General features: G+C 41.3%; 1 protein-coding gene across 1 annotated transcript in view; it reads right to left on the bottom strand.

The window, feature by feature from the left end:
- The window catches only part of NFASC (neurofascin), a 123,657-nt gene that overhangs the window by 43,448 nt on the left and 65,298 nt on the right, over positions 1 to 14,911 (bottom strand). Inside the window, exons 21-25 of the mRNA XM_066625250.1 lie at positions 14,148 to 14,263; positions 12,004 to 12,208; positions 9,612 to 9,734; positions 8,451 to 8,624; positions 2,076 to 2,095 (exon numbers count right to left, since the gene is read on the bottom strand). Of these exons, the coding sequence (XP_066481347.1) occupies positions 2,076 to 2,095; positions 8,451 to 8,624; positions 9,612 to 9,734; positions 12,004 to 12,208; positions 14,148 to 14,263 (638 nt within the window). The remainder of the gene's footprint in view (positions 1 to 2,075; positions 2,096 to 8,450; positions 8,625 to 9,611; positions 9,735 to 12,003; positions 12,209 to 14,147; positions 14,264 to 14,911) is intronic.

Raw genomic sequence — 14,911 nt, 5'->3', positions numbered from 1 at the left:
CCGACATGTGGATGGCATGCTGTAAGTGATCGTCCCTCATTTAGACTGCTGGTTTAGAAGGTTGTGGAAGAGGATGAGAATGGTGGGTGATGCCTGGCACTGGGGTTGGTGGATGTTGCCTGGCGCAGGTGTAGTGGGGCTGGTGTTTATGTTGGTGCGGTCTGTGCAAGCACCTGTGTGCACAGTGGTGGAGGGCAGCAGAATTTTGCAGGTAAGCAGCAGCATTTGGCACTGCCTTACCTTTGGTTGTCCTTGGCCTGGAGTATCAAAATCTGGTTGTGTCTGCCTCAGTGTCTTGAAGAAACAGAGGACTCCTGCCTGTACTTTTTATGTGCAGGATGTAACAGCATAGCAACTCATTGGCTGGGTAATATCCTCTGCATTTCAAGACCCTTTTGATCACCAGCTTCCCAGGACTTAGAAACAGTGGCAAAGGGAAAGAGTAAAGAAGTGACAGATACTAAACATGAAAAGAATAAGAAAAATGTTCTGGTCAATTATTGATGTGGTATATTGCTCAACATACATTAAGACATGGGATTATGGAAAGTACATTTTAATCCACCTAAGGCAGCAAGATATATTAGTCCAGCTCTCCCAAACCCTGCCAAGCATCATGTATATATATTTGGTTCATTTGGTTCTTTAAGACCCAGAGTAGAGCATCTGCTACCCTTCATATTTTAGGGAATAAAAATAGTAAAAAGTGGGAGGGTTGTTGCACGAGGAAATTAGGTTTGCAAAGTAATATCAATTTAACAAATGGTTGCAACAAAACATGCCAAACAAAAGTATCTGTAAGAAACAGAACCACCCTTGGAAATGCAACTAAAAAACCTATTATTAACAACTGTTGGTGTTCCGTGTTCTGGATGACTCAGTAGCACAGAGAGAGAATTCCCCCTCCCTTTGTGAATAAAATAATTTATGTACCAGTAAGCTGAATTGGAGGGAATTCTCCTTCTTGTCTGGAATCCAACTGATCTTAGAGCTGCAAGGACTCCAAAATACATTCTCATTCTTTAGACCTTCAAGTTATGTCTCCTGTGAGATTCTACAGCCAAACAAGCTTCCTCTTTCTAGCATTATGAAGAAAAAAACCTAGATCAATGCATCAGGAGGTGTGTCTTCATTCTTCAGTACTTCCCAAGTTGGCGGAAGAGAGAGCTTTCTAAACTTTCAACCTGATCAGCACACAGTCTCCTGCATGTGCCACCCAAGTCCTAATCCTGTCATCAGTACACATATAAAGTCTCCCATTCTCTGAAGAAAAATGAAACGCCTGTTTCCTTGCCCATTTTATGACAATGCCAAAAATAAAAAAAATGTGCCCATTTCCATGATGCATTTGGAAATGGATACTCAACCTGAGATGCATGTCTCCAAAAGTAGGGCACTTTGAACATATAGTGGAAGAACTGATGCTCTTGGAAGGAGCCAATGTTAGAGTGCTAGCATGACCACAACTGTACAATCTGCTTTGGTGGAAATCTTTTCTTCTGAGAAATGGCCCCTTCCTGATATAAACACTGTGGTCTAGAGCTGGGATAGATAACCTAATGTCTGTGTGCTATATCTGGACTTCCAAGACTTTTCCCCAGCTCCCTTTCCCATGCAACAATTCAACAGCAGATTCAATGCATCATATCGCAATAATTGCAGAGGATGGAGAAAACAGGACAGACAAGAGGGCTTATATTGCTTACGTTACAATGTCCTGGGGTAAGCTTTTCATTTACTACTAAGCCTTCTGGTATCTCCCCACTGTGCTTAAACAGATGCAACTTCTCTGCATCTCATTGTTGTTATGGTTTAGAAACAGCAAGAACAAAAAATCAGCAGAAGCCTCTCATGCACACATGCACAGCAGCAGCTCAAACATAATGTTCAACCCTTTCAATGGGTCTGTTCTCCACCTTGGAGAGAATAATGATAGCTAACCAACACATTCCTCTAAGCTCTTCATTTTTTCCCCAGTGAAACGGTTAACATAGTACATGCTTAGAAAATGCCAGCATCCCCAAGAGACTAAGAGTTCACATTTCCCCATGCCTGTAAACTCTGGGAGTTGGTACAATACCTGAGGTTGGACGGACTTCAGAGAGTGCAGCACCAAAGACAGGGAAAAGGAACATGAGGAAGGCATAGGAGAGAAGGAAAAGAGAACACAGGAATATATAAAACCACAGAACAAACAGGACACATAAACATGGCAGGCTGCAGCTGTAACAAAAAAGATGCATTAGCATTCAGTTCCTTGCTGCCACCCCCAGTTAGTGTCCACCATCACAGCCATTCAAACTAAAAATGGCTGATTTTTACCCCCTTTTGCTTCATTTCTGCAGGCTACAATTCTGCATGTTTTGTGGGTTTCAAAACAGCAAAACGCTCATTTCACATCCCAATGACTTTAATATGAATCCCTGAAATGTCAGGACAATTTCTGTCCTAGTTCAACTTAGTTGCAAACTCATGATTTATTTCCACAGACATAGATAGACGAGACAATATGCATTGCGTATAACCATGAGAATACTGCTTTTGATTCAGAAACCCTGGCTTAAATGAATCTATGAGAAACAGGAGCTGCAGCCTGAATATATTTATTACAATTTATAAAATGCCCCCCACTGCATATGCAGGAGAAAAGAAAACTGGCAACGCTTGTTTCTGTCAATATTCTTTCCTGCAATTCACTTAGCTGTATATTCCTCATTTTCTAATGGACCTGAACACTCTGCCTAGGGAGATTGCTCACCACTCATTAATCATCCAAGTGATATATGCTCTAGCTTTTATTTGAAGAGACTGTAAAACCTTACCCATGGGACTCTGCTGAGGGCCTAGCCCTAGTCCCTTGGCCCTCTCATTGCAGAGCAGTTTGGCATTTATGAAATCTTTGCTGTACTACAACTGTGTTGCCACACACAGAGGCAGTCAGGTATATACAGACACCGTGTGCGGAAATCAGGGTATTTCTGTTTTTGCATGCTGCAGTGAAGCCTCGCACAACTAACTCATGACAGCACTCCAAAACTTTTTGTTATCTGGCATCAGCATGCCGACAAATGCCTCAGTCCTTGACAACGGTGGCTGGACATCAGCATGCACCTACATGAGAAAATGAGGACACTTCCACATTTGACCAACTTTGTGGTTCAAGAATTCCATTAATCATAAGCTCTACTGAACACTGCAGATCCCAGGCAGAGTTCTGGCTTATTCTGGCACTGCAACTGCTCCTTGTGATCAGAGAAGATGAGCTTGGGGAAAGATGGGCCTTCAGGGTCATCTGCCTAAGGATGATATTTTTTTATTAAAATGATAATTTTTATTCAATATACAGTACAATATTGGGTATATTGTTGTTGTATTCGGGTTGGTAAGTCCTGTGCTCCATTCCTGTGATGCATATACTATTAGCAATTCAGCCATTTACAACCTACTTCAATCCACATGTCATTACAAAGAAAGCATTTGATAAAACTGTATGTCATGGCTCTTGGGTTAATTCAGCTTATTAGCAACCATTGCCATTATAAAGGCATAGTTGCCAACACCTAACATTCCACAAATTCTAAGTAAAGCATAAGTGTGTGATGCAGTAAGCAGCTTCAACGTGGTACAGAAAATCCTCTTGCAAGACAACCCCTGGCTGTTGCCAACCATGATGTAAATGTATGCTTTACATAGCATGGGAAGAAATATCTGATAAAGTTTTTGGCAATATACCCACATAAGATGCCCAGGGCTTGCCTGCAGATATACAAGACAATTCATTTTTAAAATTTGTATTCAAGGAAATATTTTTCCCACATATTACAATTGAGGTGATAAAAAGCAACAGCCCATTAAATAAAGCAAGAAACTGAACTGAATTCAGGGTCTTTTTGGAAATACTTCAGAATGCTAAGAGCCAGCTTTGTTTCTCTCCTTCTTCCCTGAGGGCTACTGAACTTTCACTTAGTTTGACGGATCTTTCACAAAGAGTATTTTATCCCATTATGAATCTACAAGTTGTGACTTTTTCCTATGGAGGGTCATTTGTTGATTACAGTGCTGACGGGAAAGGGCTGCTTGTCTCTTGCACTTAGCTCTCACTAACTGCAGAGTGGTGGTAGGGAGGCTAGAGGAGGCATCTGTTTTATAACTCTTCCTGCTCCAATAAAAACAATTTATTGCTTGATAATATTTGGGCATGGCAGAGTTGATCTTGCAGCAGGGAAGCAGATTGCCTTAAATGGCTGCCTCTTGTGTGGAACTCCCTGGAAATGTTATTTTTAAAAATCAGAATTGTTGGCTGTTGTAACATTTGAGAGAAAAGAAACATTTTTGATTCATTTTCCCACTTTTCATAAGAATCTTGCATGAATGTACAACTGATTTCTACAAATGTATATCTTTTTTTTTTTTTAACAAAGGAATTCTGATTTTATCTTCTTTCTTTCCCATACATGGCATAGGTTTAACAAAATTAAGATTCTATATGTTATAAAGCCAGCAGTTAGAGATTTTGCTTGTCTCTAGTATGGAGCATATTCAATTCTAGAGGCTGTTACCACATACTGGATAGGATAGAAACCAATTCATCTCTTGAAAGCACTCTTCACTTAGTGAGTGTTAAAAGCTATAGTGGCAGATCAGATTATAGATTACACCAGCCTCATCTGAACTTGAACATAAGAACAACCCCACTGGATCAGGCCATAGGCCCATCTAGTTCAGCTTCCTGTATCTCACAGTGGCCCACCAAATGCCCCAGGGAGCATACCAGATAACAAGAGACCTGCATCCTGGTGTCCTCCCTTGCATGTGACATAGCCCATTTCTAAAATCAGGAGGTTGCACATACACATCATGGCTTGTTTTTCCCTGTTTAAATTCATCAGGTATTTTGACCAAGCAGAAACATTCAAAATAATGCAAAGTTTGGTATAAGCCAAAAGTCTGTGGCAACTCAGGGCCCAATCCTATCCAGTTTTCCAGTGCTGGTGCAGCTATACCAATGGGGCTTGCACTGCACCCTGTGGTGGGGAGGCAGTCACAGAGGCCTCCTCAAGGTATGGGAACATTTGTTCTCTTACCTTGGGGCTTGTAGCTGCACCAGTGCTGGAACATTGGATAGGACTGGCCCCCAGTTCAGCAGGAGCATAAAACACAGGCTGATCCAAAGGTAGATGGATGACTTGATAAACATAGCTAACTAAAATAATGTCACATCATATAGAAGGCTATAGCGGAAATGTTCTTACTTGGTCAAGATGTTTGCTACTGTTTGTCAATCCATTGTATGATTTATGGATTGAAAATCAGAAAACTAATCACTGGGATACCTCTTCATTAAGATGCCTTGTGAGTTTTTTCTTGAATGATATTTGCTCAAGTTGAGCAGGCTCAGATTAAACCTCAACATTAAAAGATGAATCTAACAGTATAACATGCACACTTTAAAATAAGTCCATGTGACATTTGTTTAACAATATTTTTTTTCCTTATTTGTCACCGGGGTTTCAAAATCAGGAGCATTGTGATGCCATAGAATAAGAGGAGTACCTCTTAAGATAAATGGACCTCAGGCAATAGCAAATATAAACAGTTGCATAGCAGACAAAGGTAAGTTAAACAGCATTATAAAGGCACAAGGAGGGACGCAGGAGAGATTCCTGGTAGCCATGCCAAATCAAGCTTTCCCTCCCTTTCTAGGCATTGCCCCCAGACTGGAGCATCTGTGGGGTTGCACAGTTTGATATGGTGGGCCACCATGTGCTTGGAACCATATCCAAACCGAAAAAAGTGTTGAGTGAGGACAATTGCCTTGGTGGTGGCACCACCAAAATGGAAAGGGAGGGGACCTGCCATGGCTGACCTGGCAACAGGATATGCGTACGGACCCTGAGAGGTCTCCAGCTCACCGAGAGGGCTGAGGCTGCAGAGCCTTATTTAGTGAACAGAAAGCAAATGGACGGGCAGGGATTCCTTTGAGACTCAGCATCATGCCAAAAGTCTGGCTGGGTGATAAGAGTCTCAGGACACTGTTCAAATCCCTTCCTTCTGTTTCATGTGCCCAGCCTGCTTGCTGAGTCATCTATGTCAGCTATGATGTACATCTCTTTTGATAAGGTGCTGGCCTAGAGTAGAGAGTACAAATGGTCCCTAATTAATAAATTAGATGGTCCCTAATTAATAAAAAGAATATCAGGCTCCACCCCTCACAAAAACTCTCCTTGTCAAACTTACAAGTCAAACTTACTAGGCCTTTGGATAGGCAGATACATAAATCAACACAAAATACAAGGTTGGTTGCCAATGCCTGCAAACTAAATAGCTAGGAAATAGTGACAAAGACAAAGTCACTCCTCAGATTTGAAAAAGATGAAAACAGACCAGGAACACTGCCCCAAAGCAGATATTGTACGGTCAGGAGAGTTGCTGTAATGAAAATAACAATACTGTCAAGAAAAAATTTTCCTGTTTCAGATTCAGGCAGTGATGTAGCTAGAGGCAGTGCAAAGCACTAAGTTTTGCCGTGCAAGCAGCCCTTCGCCCTCCCCTTTGGAGCCATTCCAGACGGTGGGAGCAAAACAGAGGTGTTCTGCCTCCATTTCACTCCCACCTCCTAGAATGTCTCCAAAGGGGAAGGGGAAGGGGAGGGGTTGCTTGCACGGTGTGCTCAGGTGCCTGCAAAACTTAGTGATTTGTACCCACTCTAGCTATGCCACTACCCTCAGGGCACAGGGAAAAGTTTTGAAAGAATGGCAAAGTACATTTAAAAGGAAACAACAAACTTCAAGTAAATGTACTTTACTTTGACCTGGCGTGCCAAACATCAAGTGTTGCTAGCACATTTGTCAACTTTGGGCACAATCCTATCCTGTACTGGAAAAGACAAGCCAAGAGGCTTGCGCTGTATCCAGCACAGAGTAGGGGCCCAAGACAACTCAGCCAGAGGCAAGGGAAAAGTTTTCCCCTTATCCCTGGGTAAGGTGCCTTTGGCCCAATGGGTCTCCTCAGACTTGCACCACCTCCTCAGGTGGCACAACTTCGAGGAGAGTGGAGTAGGTTGAAGCAGCCCCATTCTCCCCGGGAACGGGGGTTGAGATCTGGTATAACTGCTGGATCGCAGCCCTGCCACCTGCTCCCCCTGCCCAGGAATGCCTCCCTCACACCCAACTCAGAGCCTTGTGTGTGAGCGCCAGCCCGGCTTTCTCCCAAGGAGGCACAAACGTGCCTTACGGCACATTTGCAACCCTCCTGGGTCGGCGCAAGGGACTTGCGCTGGCCCAAGTGAAGGGTTGGATTGCACCCTTTGAAACTTGCCAATATTGAATACTATCATATCACAAACATACACTAAACAGAGAGAGAGAGAGAGATACAATTAGTATTACTTCTACTCCCATCACCACCTAAAACTAGCAACTGTGTACCAAGGGCTATATTGTGCCATTGGTAAAGCTCAAAACAACAGCTAAGATAATGAACACAGATAACAAGAAATTATTAAGTTATGCAATTGTTCATTTTCAAGAATGGTACTGGATATTTCTAAAACATTATTCTGCAATACATTCATTACTATTTTACATATATTAAGGCCATATCCAAAATCTTCAAAATACCAACACAAACACAATGAGCATATTAATACCCGGATTCTATTACTTTTTTAAAGTTTAGCCATGGAAATACAGTTAAATAATTTGAAGACCTCAAACAAATAACAAAGGCCACTAAAATCTCATTCTTCTAGTATTTGCACCGAGACAATGCAAGCTTAAGGGAAAGCTGGCTATACCAGAAAATTGAGCAGCTTTGCATAAAAGCTACTTTATCGTTCTTTTGTTCAGCTATTCCTTTGAAACAGAAAGCTTCTTGAAATCTACATTTTACAAGGAAAACCTGTATCATCACATGGCAAGAGAAATCATTTATAGCAAATTGTTCCACAAAGGATGAGCAGTGAGAAAACCCTTGAAATTATACTCTAAGGTTTTGTTTTTTTTAAATTAAACAATGGTTTTCTCATACATTTGAAAACGGAATGGTGTTCTATGGTACAGGAACAGGCTAGTGTACATGAAATATAATTTCATCCATTATGAACTATACAGCTAACAATTATATTTCATATGAAACAGAAAGTCCTCATGCAAAATCACAAGGGACTGGCACATCCTGTCCTCCAGCATCACTCGCACATCCAAAACTATGATAGACATCAGGCAGAACTCTAAGTACTTCTCATAAGGCAGTGACCAGGCAATAGCCATGATCCAGAGGGCTACACTGGAAAAAAAAATGGGTTTCATAATAGGACAAAACCTCATGTATCAATGTTTTTTTTTTTTTTAACTATTGTTGGATTCTTGGGAACTTTCAATGCACCTTGCACCTCTAAGCTCCACATCTTCCATACCCAAAGTTGCATCAGCATTTTGGAGTTTACTTACCTTCGTTCAACGGAATTGGCGACTCCCCTGTGGCAGGCTCACCTTCCCCAATCTGTGTCCTGCCGCGCAGGTTGAATCTATAGCGCGATATGGGGTCCATCCTCTGGAGTATAAACTTTGTCTGATTAGGAGAGAAGTTCTCTACCATTGTTCTGCCACTTTTGGATCCGTTAACTGGAGAGAGAGGCAGGCTGTGTAGGCTTCAGTCTTGTGAGAAACATGCTAAGCTACACATTTCACCACCTCATATCCTGAAATAGTACCTAGCAGAAGTGCTAGCTTTTTCTTAAGCGATGCGTTTAAGTTTTAAGGAACCAATAAATAATCCGTTGGGACTATTGTGCAGTCAGAATTTTAAAGACTATATATAGGTCATACCTCTTATCCACTGATTTGGCATCCAATGATTTGGCTCACCGCTGATATCGGGGGTCCCCTTTAAATGTGTTGTAACAAGAACAAAAGCACCAAAATCCCATTTCCTACCTGTGTGCTGTTAAACTGCACAGGTTGCAAGCTTCTCAGGGTTAAAGATAGCTTCAAAGACCCACTACTGGGTTTCCTGCTCCTCCTTTGTCACCCCAGAATGAATCGGCATAGAGCAAGAAACCTGAAAGTGAGTCTTTAAAGATATTTTTCCACTGATTTGATATCCACTAATTTTTTTTATCCACCAAGGGTTTCGGCATGGAACCCCAGTGGATAATGTATCTAGCCCAGCTAAAATTTAACTCCCAAGCAGCCCAAAGATTATGCACCATGCTAATCCTATGGGAAATTTCAAATGATGTTAGACAGCCCTTGCGCTGATTATTTTGACAATACTGATCTTCATACGTCTGATGATATTTGGGGTCAGCAGGTTCTTACAAACTGGGTGTGTGGATGGGCAGATTGATCTGTTTTACTGTAATGAGAAAATAGATTGGTGCACTGTTTTAAAGTTATCCATTCCAATTGCCCATTCTAACATTTTTGGACATATGTTTTTCCTTAAGACTGCTATCTCTAGTCAGCAAATGTACCATATTTATTTGGGAATGTACTCGTTAGTGATGACTATAAATACTCCTGCAACAGAATAAACTATTCAACCCCAAAAGAGATTCCTATGACTGATTAGTAAAAAGACAGGTAAACAAACACACAGATGGGACATACAGGCTTGGGATCTAAGGGTGTATCCAATAAGAATGCCATTGGGATGTTCAGGTTGCTCCCATTCCAAAGTGATGGTTTCCAAGTTTGGCTGGCGAATTCTGAAGTACCTTGGGAAACTGGGTACTTAAAGAAAAGACAGAGCCGGGAAAGAAAAGGAAAGAGGAAAAAGGCGTATAAGATAACATAACTTAAAATGCAGACTGGTCAAAATAGGTACACAGAAAGGCTGGAGGTTGGTAGCCTGGAGCACATGTGATGGGGGCCATATAACAATTCTGCATGCCATTCAATGCAAACATTTTGCCTCTCTATATAATAATGGACATGTATGCTATTATTCCATAGTTCTCCATTCACATATAAATTCACTGGACCGAACATATGGGAAGGAAAGATGTATGGTGCTTCCCTCTAGTGGTTAAACCAGTCAGACATAGGAATTATTATTGGATATATCTTCTGCAACATCTGCAGTATATATATCCAATATTGCATATATCTTCTTCTTGGAATCCTTCCTCCAAGCTACCCAAACTTTGAATGGGAGTGCAACTTGTAATAAAGCAAATGCTGCCTGTCTCTTTCCCATAAGAAAGGAAGTCCTTATAAACTTTGGATACAAACTCCTTTTTGCTTTTAACCCTCACAGCATCTCAGGCACCTATGACTTAGGGATACACATTGTACTAGTATGAATGCACACCATAAATGGATCCTCACTAATCTGGCCAGGTGTATGTCATGCAGGGAATTTATGCACAAATTAACTTGCATGCTTAATTCCTTAACCTGCTTGCAGCATGGTGGGAGTTGGCCATTAATACTTCTTATTCCTAATTTATAGGCTTTTACATGAGACACAAGCTGCTTTTTACCCCTACAGGATTCACAACCCTGATTCATATGTGCTTGTGGTGAACAAGTGCTTTGGCACAAGCACAGACCACAGAGTGCTACTACAGAATCCTTCACAGTGAGCAAGTAGATATAAAAACAGCTCTCTTTGTGCCTTGTTTAAATTTAGTTACTCTGAAAACATCCACATGTTGATTTGGCTGCACTTGCAAGCTGTGCTTGGAGAAACCATACTTATCCTGTGATATGCCTGTTTGCCTCAGAGTTCAGAGACATATCTTGGAATTGAACTAGTTCAATTTTATCATTGCCTTGAGATCCAAAAAACTGCACCATACATGTTGCAGGTAACACTTGCCATAATTAAGTAAGGTTGCAATCCTAACCACACTTTCCGAGATTAACACACTTTCCCCATTGAACAAAATAGGACTTACTTCTGAGTAGACCTGGTTAGGATCGTGAACTAAATAAACTAAGTATCCTTGCCAAAACAGAGCTGGTCACAACTTTCTGCTGAAGCTGCCAGAGCTTATAGTGCACATATGTATGCACAGTACATGGTGGTAGTACAGTAGGGAATAAGAGAAAACAAATAAAAGACCAGATTCCAATTTCTATCTAACAACAGCAATGCATGTGAATTATGGGATCTGTTTCACTGGTGTGCAAAAGTCAGACTTGATTCAGTCTAGTTACTGAAAACAGCAGTTGCTGGAGCAAATCCAGAAGAACTTATTGACAATAATGTTCTAATATAAAGATAACTGTGTTCAGTGTGCAACTCTGTCATTTTAAGAATCTCTGTAATGGTTACAAGCTCTGGCACTTATCAGCCTGAGCCTGGACATTTAAAACAATACAACATGGCAACTGTAAACATCAACAAAGCATTCATTGCCATTTACGAGAATGGATGAAAAGCAATTGAGCCAGCTATGAAAGCAGTATTCGCAAATTCAGCAATGCCATCCAGAGTTTGTTCTTGAACAGTTAAGAATCAGGCCAAAGTGGAAGGGATTGGAGAAGTAAACACCTGGGCACCCAACATATTCCAATTGTACAAAAGAAGGCCATAGAACTTGTCTGACAATTTGTAGATCAACAACAGAACTAGGAATCCAATATGAGGTCAGAGTAATTCTCTGCACCTTTTTAGTTATTTCTGTGCTAAATCCTTTTAGTTATTGTGAATCTAAAAGCAACAAGAAGCCCAAGACTCCATTGTGGAGTTGTGATCTGTGAAGTCTCACATGGTACATTGCCCATTTGAGTCTTTAGTGCTCTGCTAGACTGGCCAAGATGCTATTTCCCAATGCAAAAGAACACACTACAGTGGTGGCACAAGCCAGCATAGTTGTTTCGAACCCAATAGGAACACAGTATATCTGAACAACTGCTGGGGACTTCAGATGGGTCTTGATCATGAAGGGTAACTTGCTGCACCAAATTCAAGGAGTTCCAACCAATGCTCTTGATTCACATACAAAAAGGAAAGAATTCTGCAAAGTCTGCCAAGTAATATGGAGGAACCTACCTCCTTCTGGTGTTGTGAATTCCAGCATTTCACTCCGGGGTCCATCTCCTCTCCCATTGACTACAACCATCTCAAGTTTGTAGTTGCTGTAAGGAAACAGCCGGGACACTATGCCCCATGGTCGGTCTCCAGTAAAACCCACAGACTGCCTTTTCTTGGAGACCCTTAGGTTCTTCAACAAACTACTCTCTCTCCAGTAATAGGCCTTCAAGAAACATTTAAGGCAGGTGAAGCTTTTCCTGTTTGGATGTTATTGGATTTCAAGTAAAAAAAAATCACAACATATTTGTCTCTTTCATACAAGAGTTAGTTCAAGCTCATCAACCATTCCACAAAATGAAGAGGAGGAGGAGGAGGTCAATATTGTTACTGTCCATATTACAGATGGGAAAATGAGGCATCTGGATAATCAGCAACTTCATCAAAATCAAAACAGGAGAGTCAGACTCCAGGACCAACAGAGAGCACCTCCAAGAGACCAGGCTTTCAGTCTTCATACTATACACCCTCTACCCATCCCTCAATGATTTAGTACAGTTTAACAATGAGAATTTAAATTTAACAGATCCTCAATTCTTGAAATACAACTAGACTGTTGTACAAAAGCAGAAAAACCAGAAGCAAAAAGTAAAATAGATCTTACGAAGAAAATTATCTGGCCTGAGAAATACGAGAATGGCAACAGAATACCTTGGCTAGAGCATGAAGGAATTCTGAAAGAAAATATTTTGCTGCTGGTTTGATTTGAGAAGTACCAGAATTTTGATAATATTTTGATGACAAAAACAAGAGAGAATATGATCCTGGCAATGAAACACCTTTTGGGGGAGAAGAGGAGACTACCTTTAGTCTTCAGTTAGCACTACGTTTAGACTAGGTCAAAACAGAACATTGGTGTGTTGATTAATAAGGCACAGCAAACACACAGTGAGGATGACACAGATACTTTTCTCATTGAAAGGAAAACAGGAAGTTGTGATCTTTGTAGTGTAGTGGTGAAAAGAAGCCAACTGTGTATCACTGACAGCGGCTACTCAGAACAGCCCCTTGGTAAGTGACTGAGCAATGACTAGACAAAGTCACAGCTGGTGATGTCTGTATCTATCACATGTATTTGACTGACTACAAAGAGTCCAGACTATTGTCATGTACACCCCCTCCCCCTGAAATTGATTATTGGTTTCACTTGCTTAGGTTTCACTTGCTTTTATCTTCAGAAAGTGGCGAAATAAAGATATAGTTTTCTACAGAGGGAAATCTAAACAGAAATCAGCAGTGAGAAAAGAGATTTGCTTGGGAACAAGTATAACAAAGAGTCTTTGAAACAAAAAATATTTTATGCTTTTCATTCCAGATTGACTGCAAAGTCAACATTTTGAATCAGCAATAAGTCAATAAACATTCCAAGCATAATTTAGGAGAGGAGTTCAAAACAGAGCTTATTCAGAATATAAGAATGAGCACTGCTGAAATAAAGTTTAGATTGCCCTCTTTTATATTTAAATAAAGGGCCTGTTTTAAAGCAGATTTGATAATCATGTGTTGCTTCCTCCATCTCAACATAAGTACTACAATTACAGTTCCCCTGGTTTCTTGAAGAAAGTCACAACTTGTGCCCCCAATACTGCTACCAAGTGCTGGGTATCTTGGGACAAAGTCCTACACCAGTCCCTCAACCCAGGCATCCACCCACTTGCCCTGTCTGACATGTTATGTACTACCACTGTCACCAGTATGTAGGCTTCAAGAGACAGCCCCGGAGGATATCTGTCCTGTATTATGCATGGACCCAACAACATCCAACCTGGTAGATCCCTGATGCCATGCTAGATGCACCAGTTTATAAAAGGCCAGGGTTTCAGTATAAGGACTGATCTCCTTTTACTGAAGTGTAGTAAGAGCAAAAGAAGCTCTATCAGTAAGGGATTTCTAGACTTCAAAAATGACTGTAAAGATACAAATTTGGGATCCCTCCTGAGTATAAATGCCTATTTGTCTATACAAGGAGGCTTTTAAAGTCAATTAGCCATTTTTTGGGACCTTCGTGTCATCCTCATTGTATAAAGGCCATATGATCAATCATCATTAGCATCTGGGGTTAGCCGTATTAATAGTGAAAGTGATTCGGCTTTGCTTGTGCTCACTCTGTATTCCTTAAGCTGTCCCTGGATGGTATCCGGGTACACTCTATTCCACTGCAGGCTGATTGCCGTGCTGTTTACAACTTTGAGTCTAATATCAGTGGGAGCAGCCTTGGGATCTAAGCGATCAGGAATAAAGGAAAGCAGAGATTAAAAACCCCTCCCAGACATTACAGTTTTACTTAAGTAAATCATATAAAACAGGAGACTGCTCCTAGCAAAATACTACCCTGGCATCAGCAGTACTACATACACAAAATACATCTGCTGCCATCTTGTGAAGATAGGACGCAATTGCACCTGGACATTTTAAACAAGTATTTTTATGATGGCAGGACGTATCCTACCCTGCTGTAACCTCCTTGTATTTAACTCTTCCCCCAGTCCCTGTCACAGCATTCAATATAGTGCAGTGTTGTTAACGGATTTGTGCAGTTCTTCTAACAAACAGCCGAAGGCAGCCAAGTCTACAGACCAAAAGAGATGCATGTAACTCAGCAATGTTACATCAGCAACCAGTTATGCCCCCAGTTTCATGTATAGTACCTCCATAGCACCATTTCTTTGCCACTCTGTAAGCCAGGGGTCAGCAACCTATGGCCCACGGGCCAGATCCGGCCTGCCATTCAAAGTCATCCAGCATATGCAGAGCTCATTTTGGGAGGCAAAACCTTTTGCCCAATTTGCAGCATGCCAGACAGTGCATAGCAGAGTTGCTATGCGGCAGCACAGGCACTCTGCAAGCCGGGGTAGGTGGCTTTGCCATG

Source organism: Tiliqua scincoides, chromosome 4 (assembly GCF_035046505.1).
Source record: "Tiliqua scincoides isolate rTilSci1 chromosome 4, rTilSci1.hap2, whole genome shotgun sequence".
NCBI classification, from domain to species: domain Eukaryota; kingdom Metazoa; phylum Chordata; class Lepidosauria; order Squamata; family Scincidae; genus Tiliqua; species Tiliqua scincoides.
The sequence above is the reverse complement of the archived record's forward strand: the minus strand, read 5'-3'. Positions and strand labels throughout refer to the sequence as shown.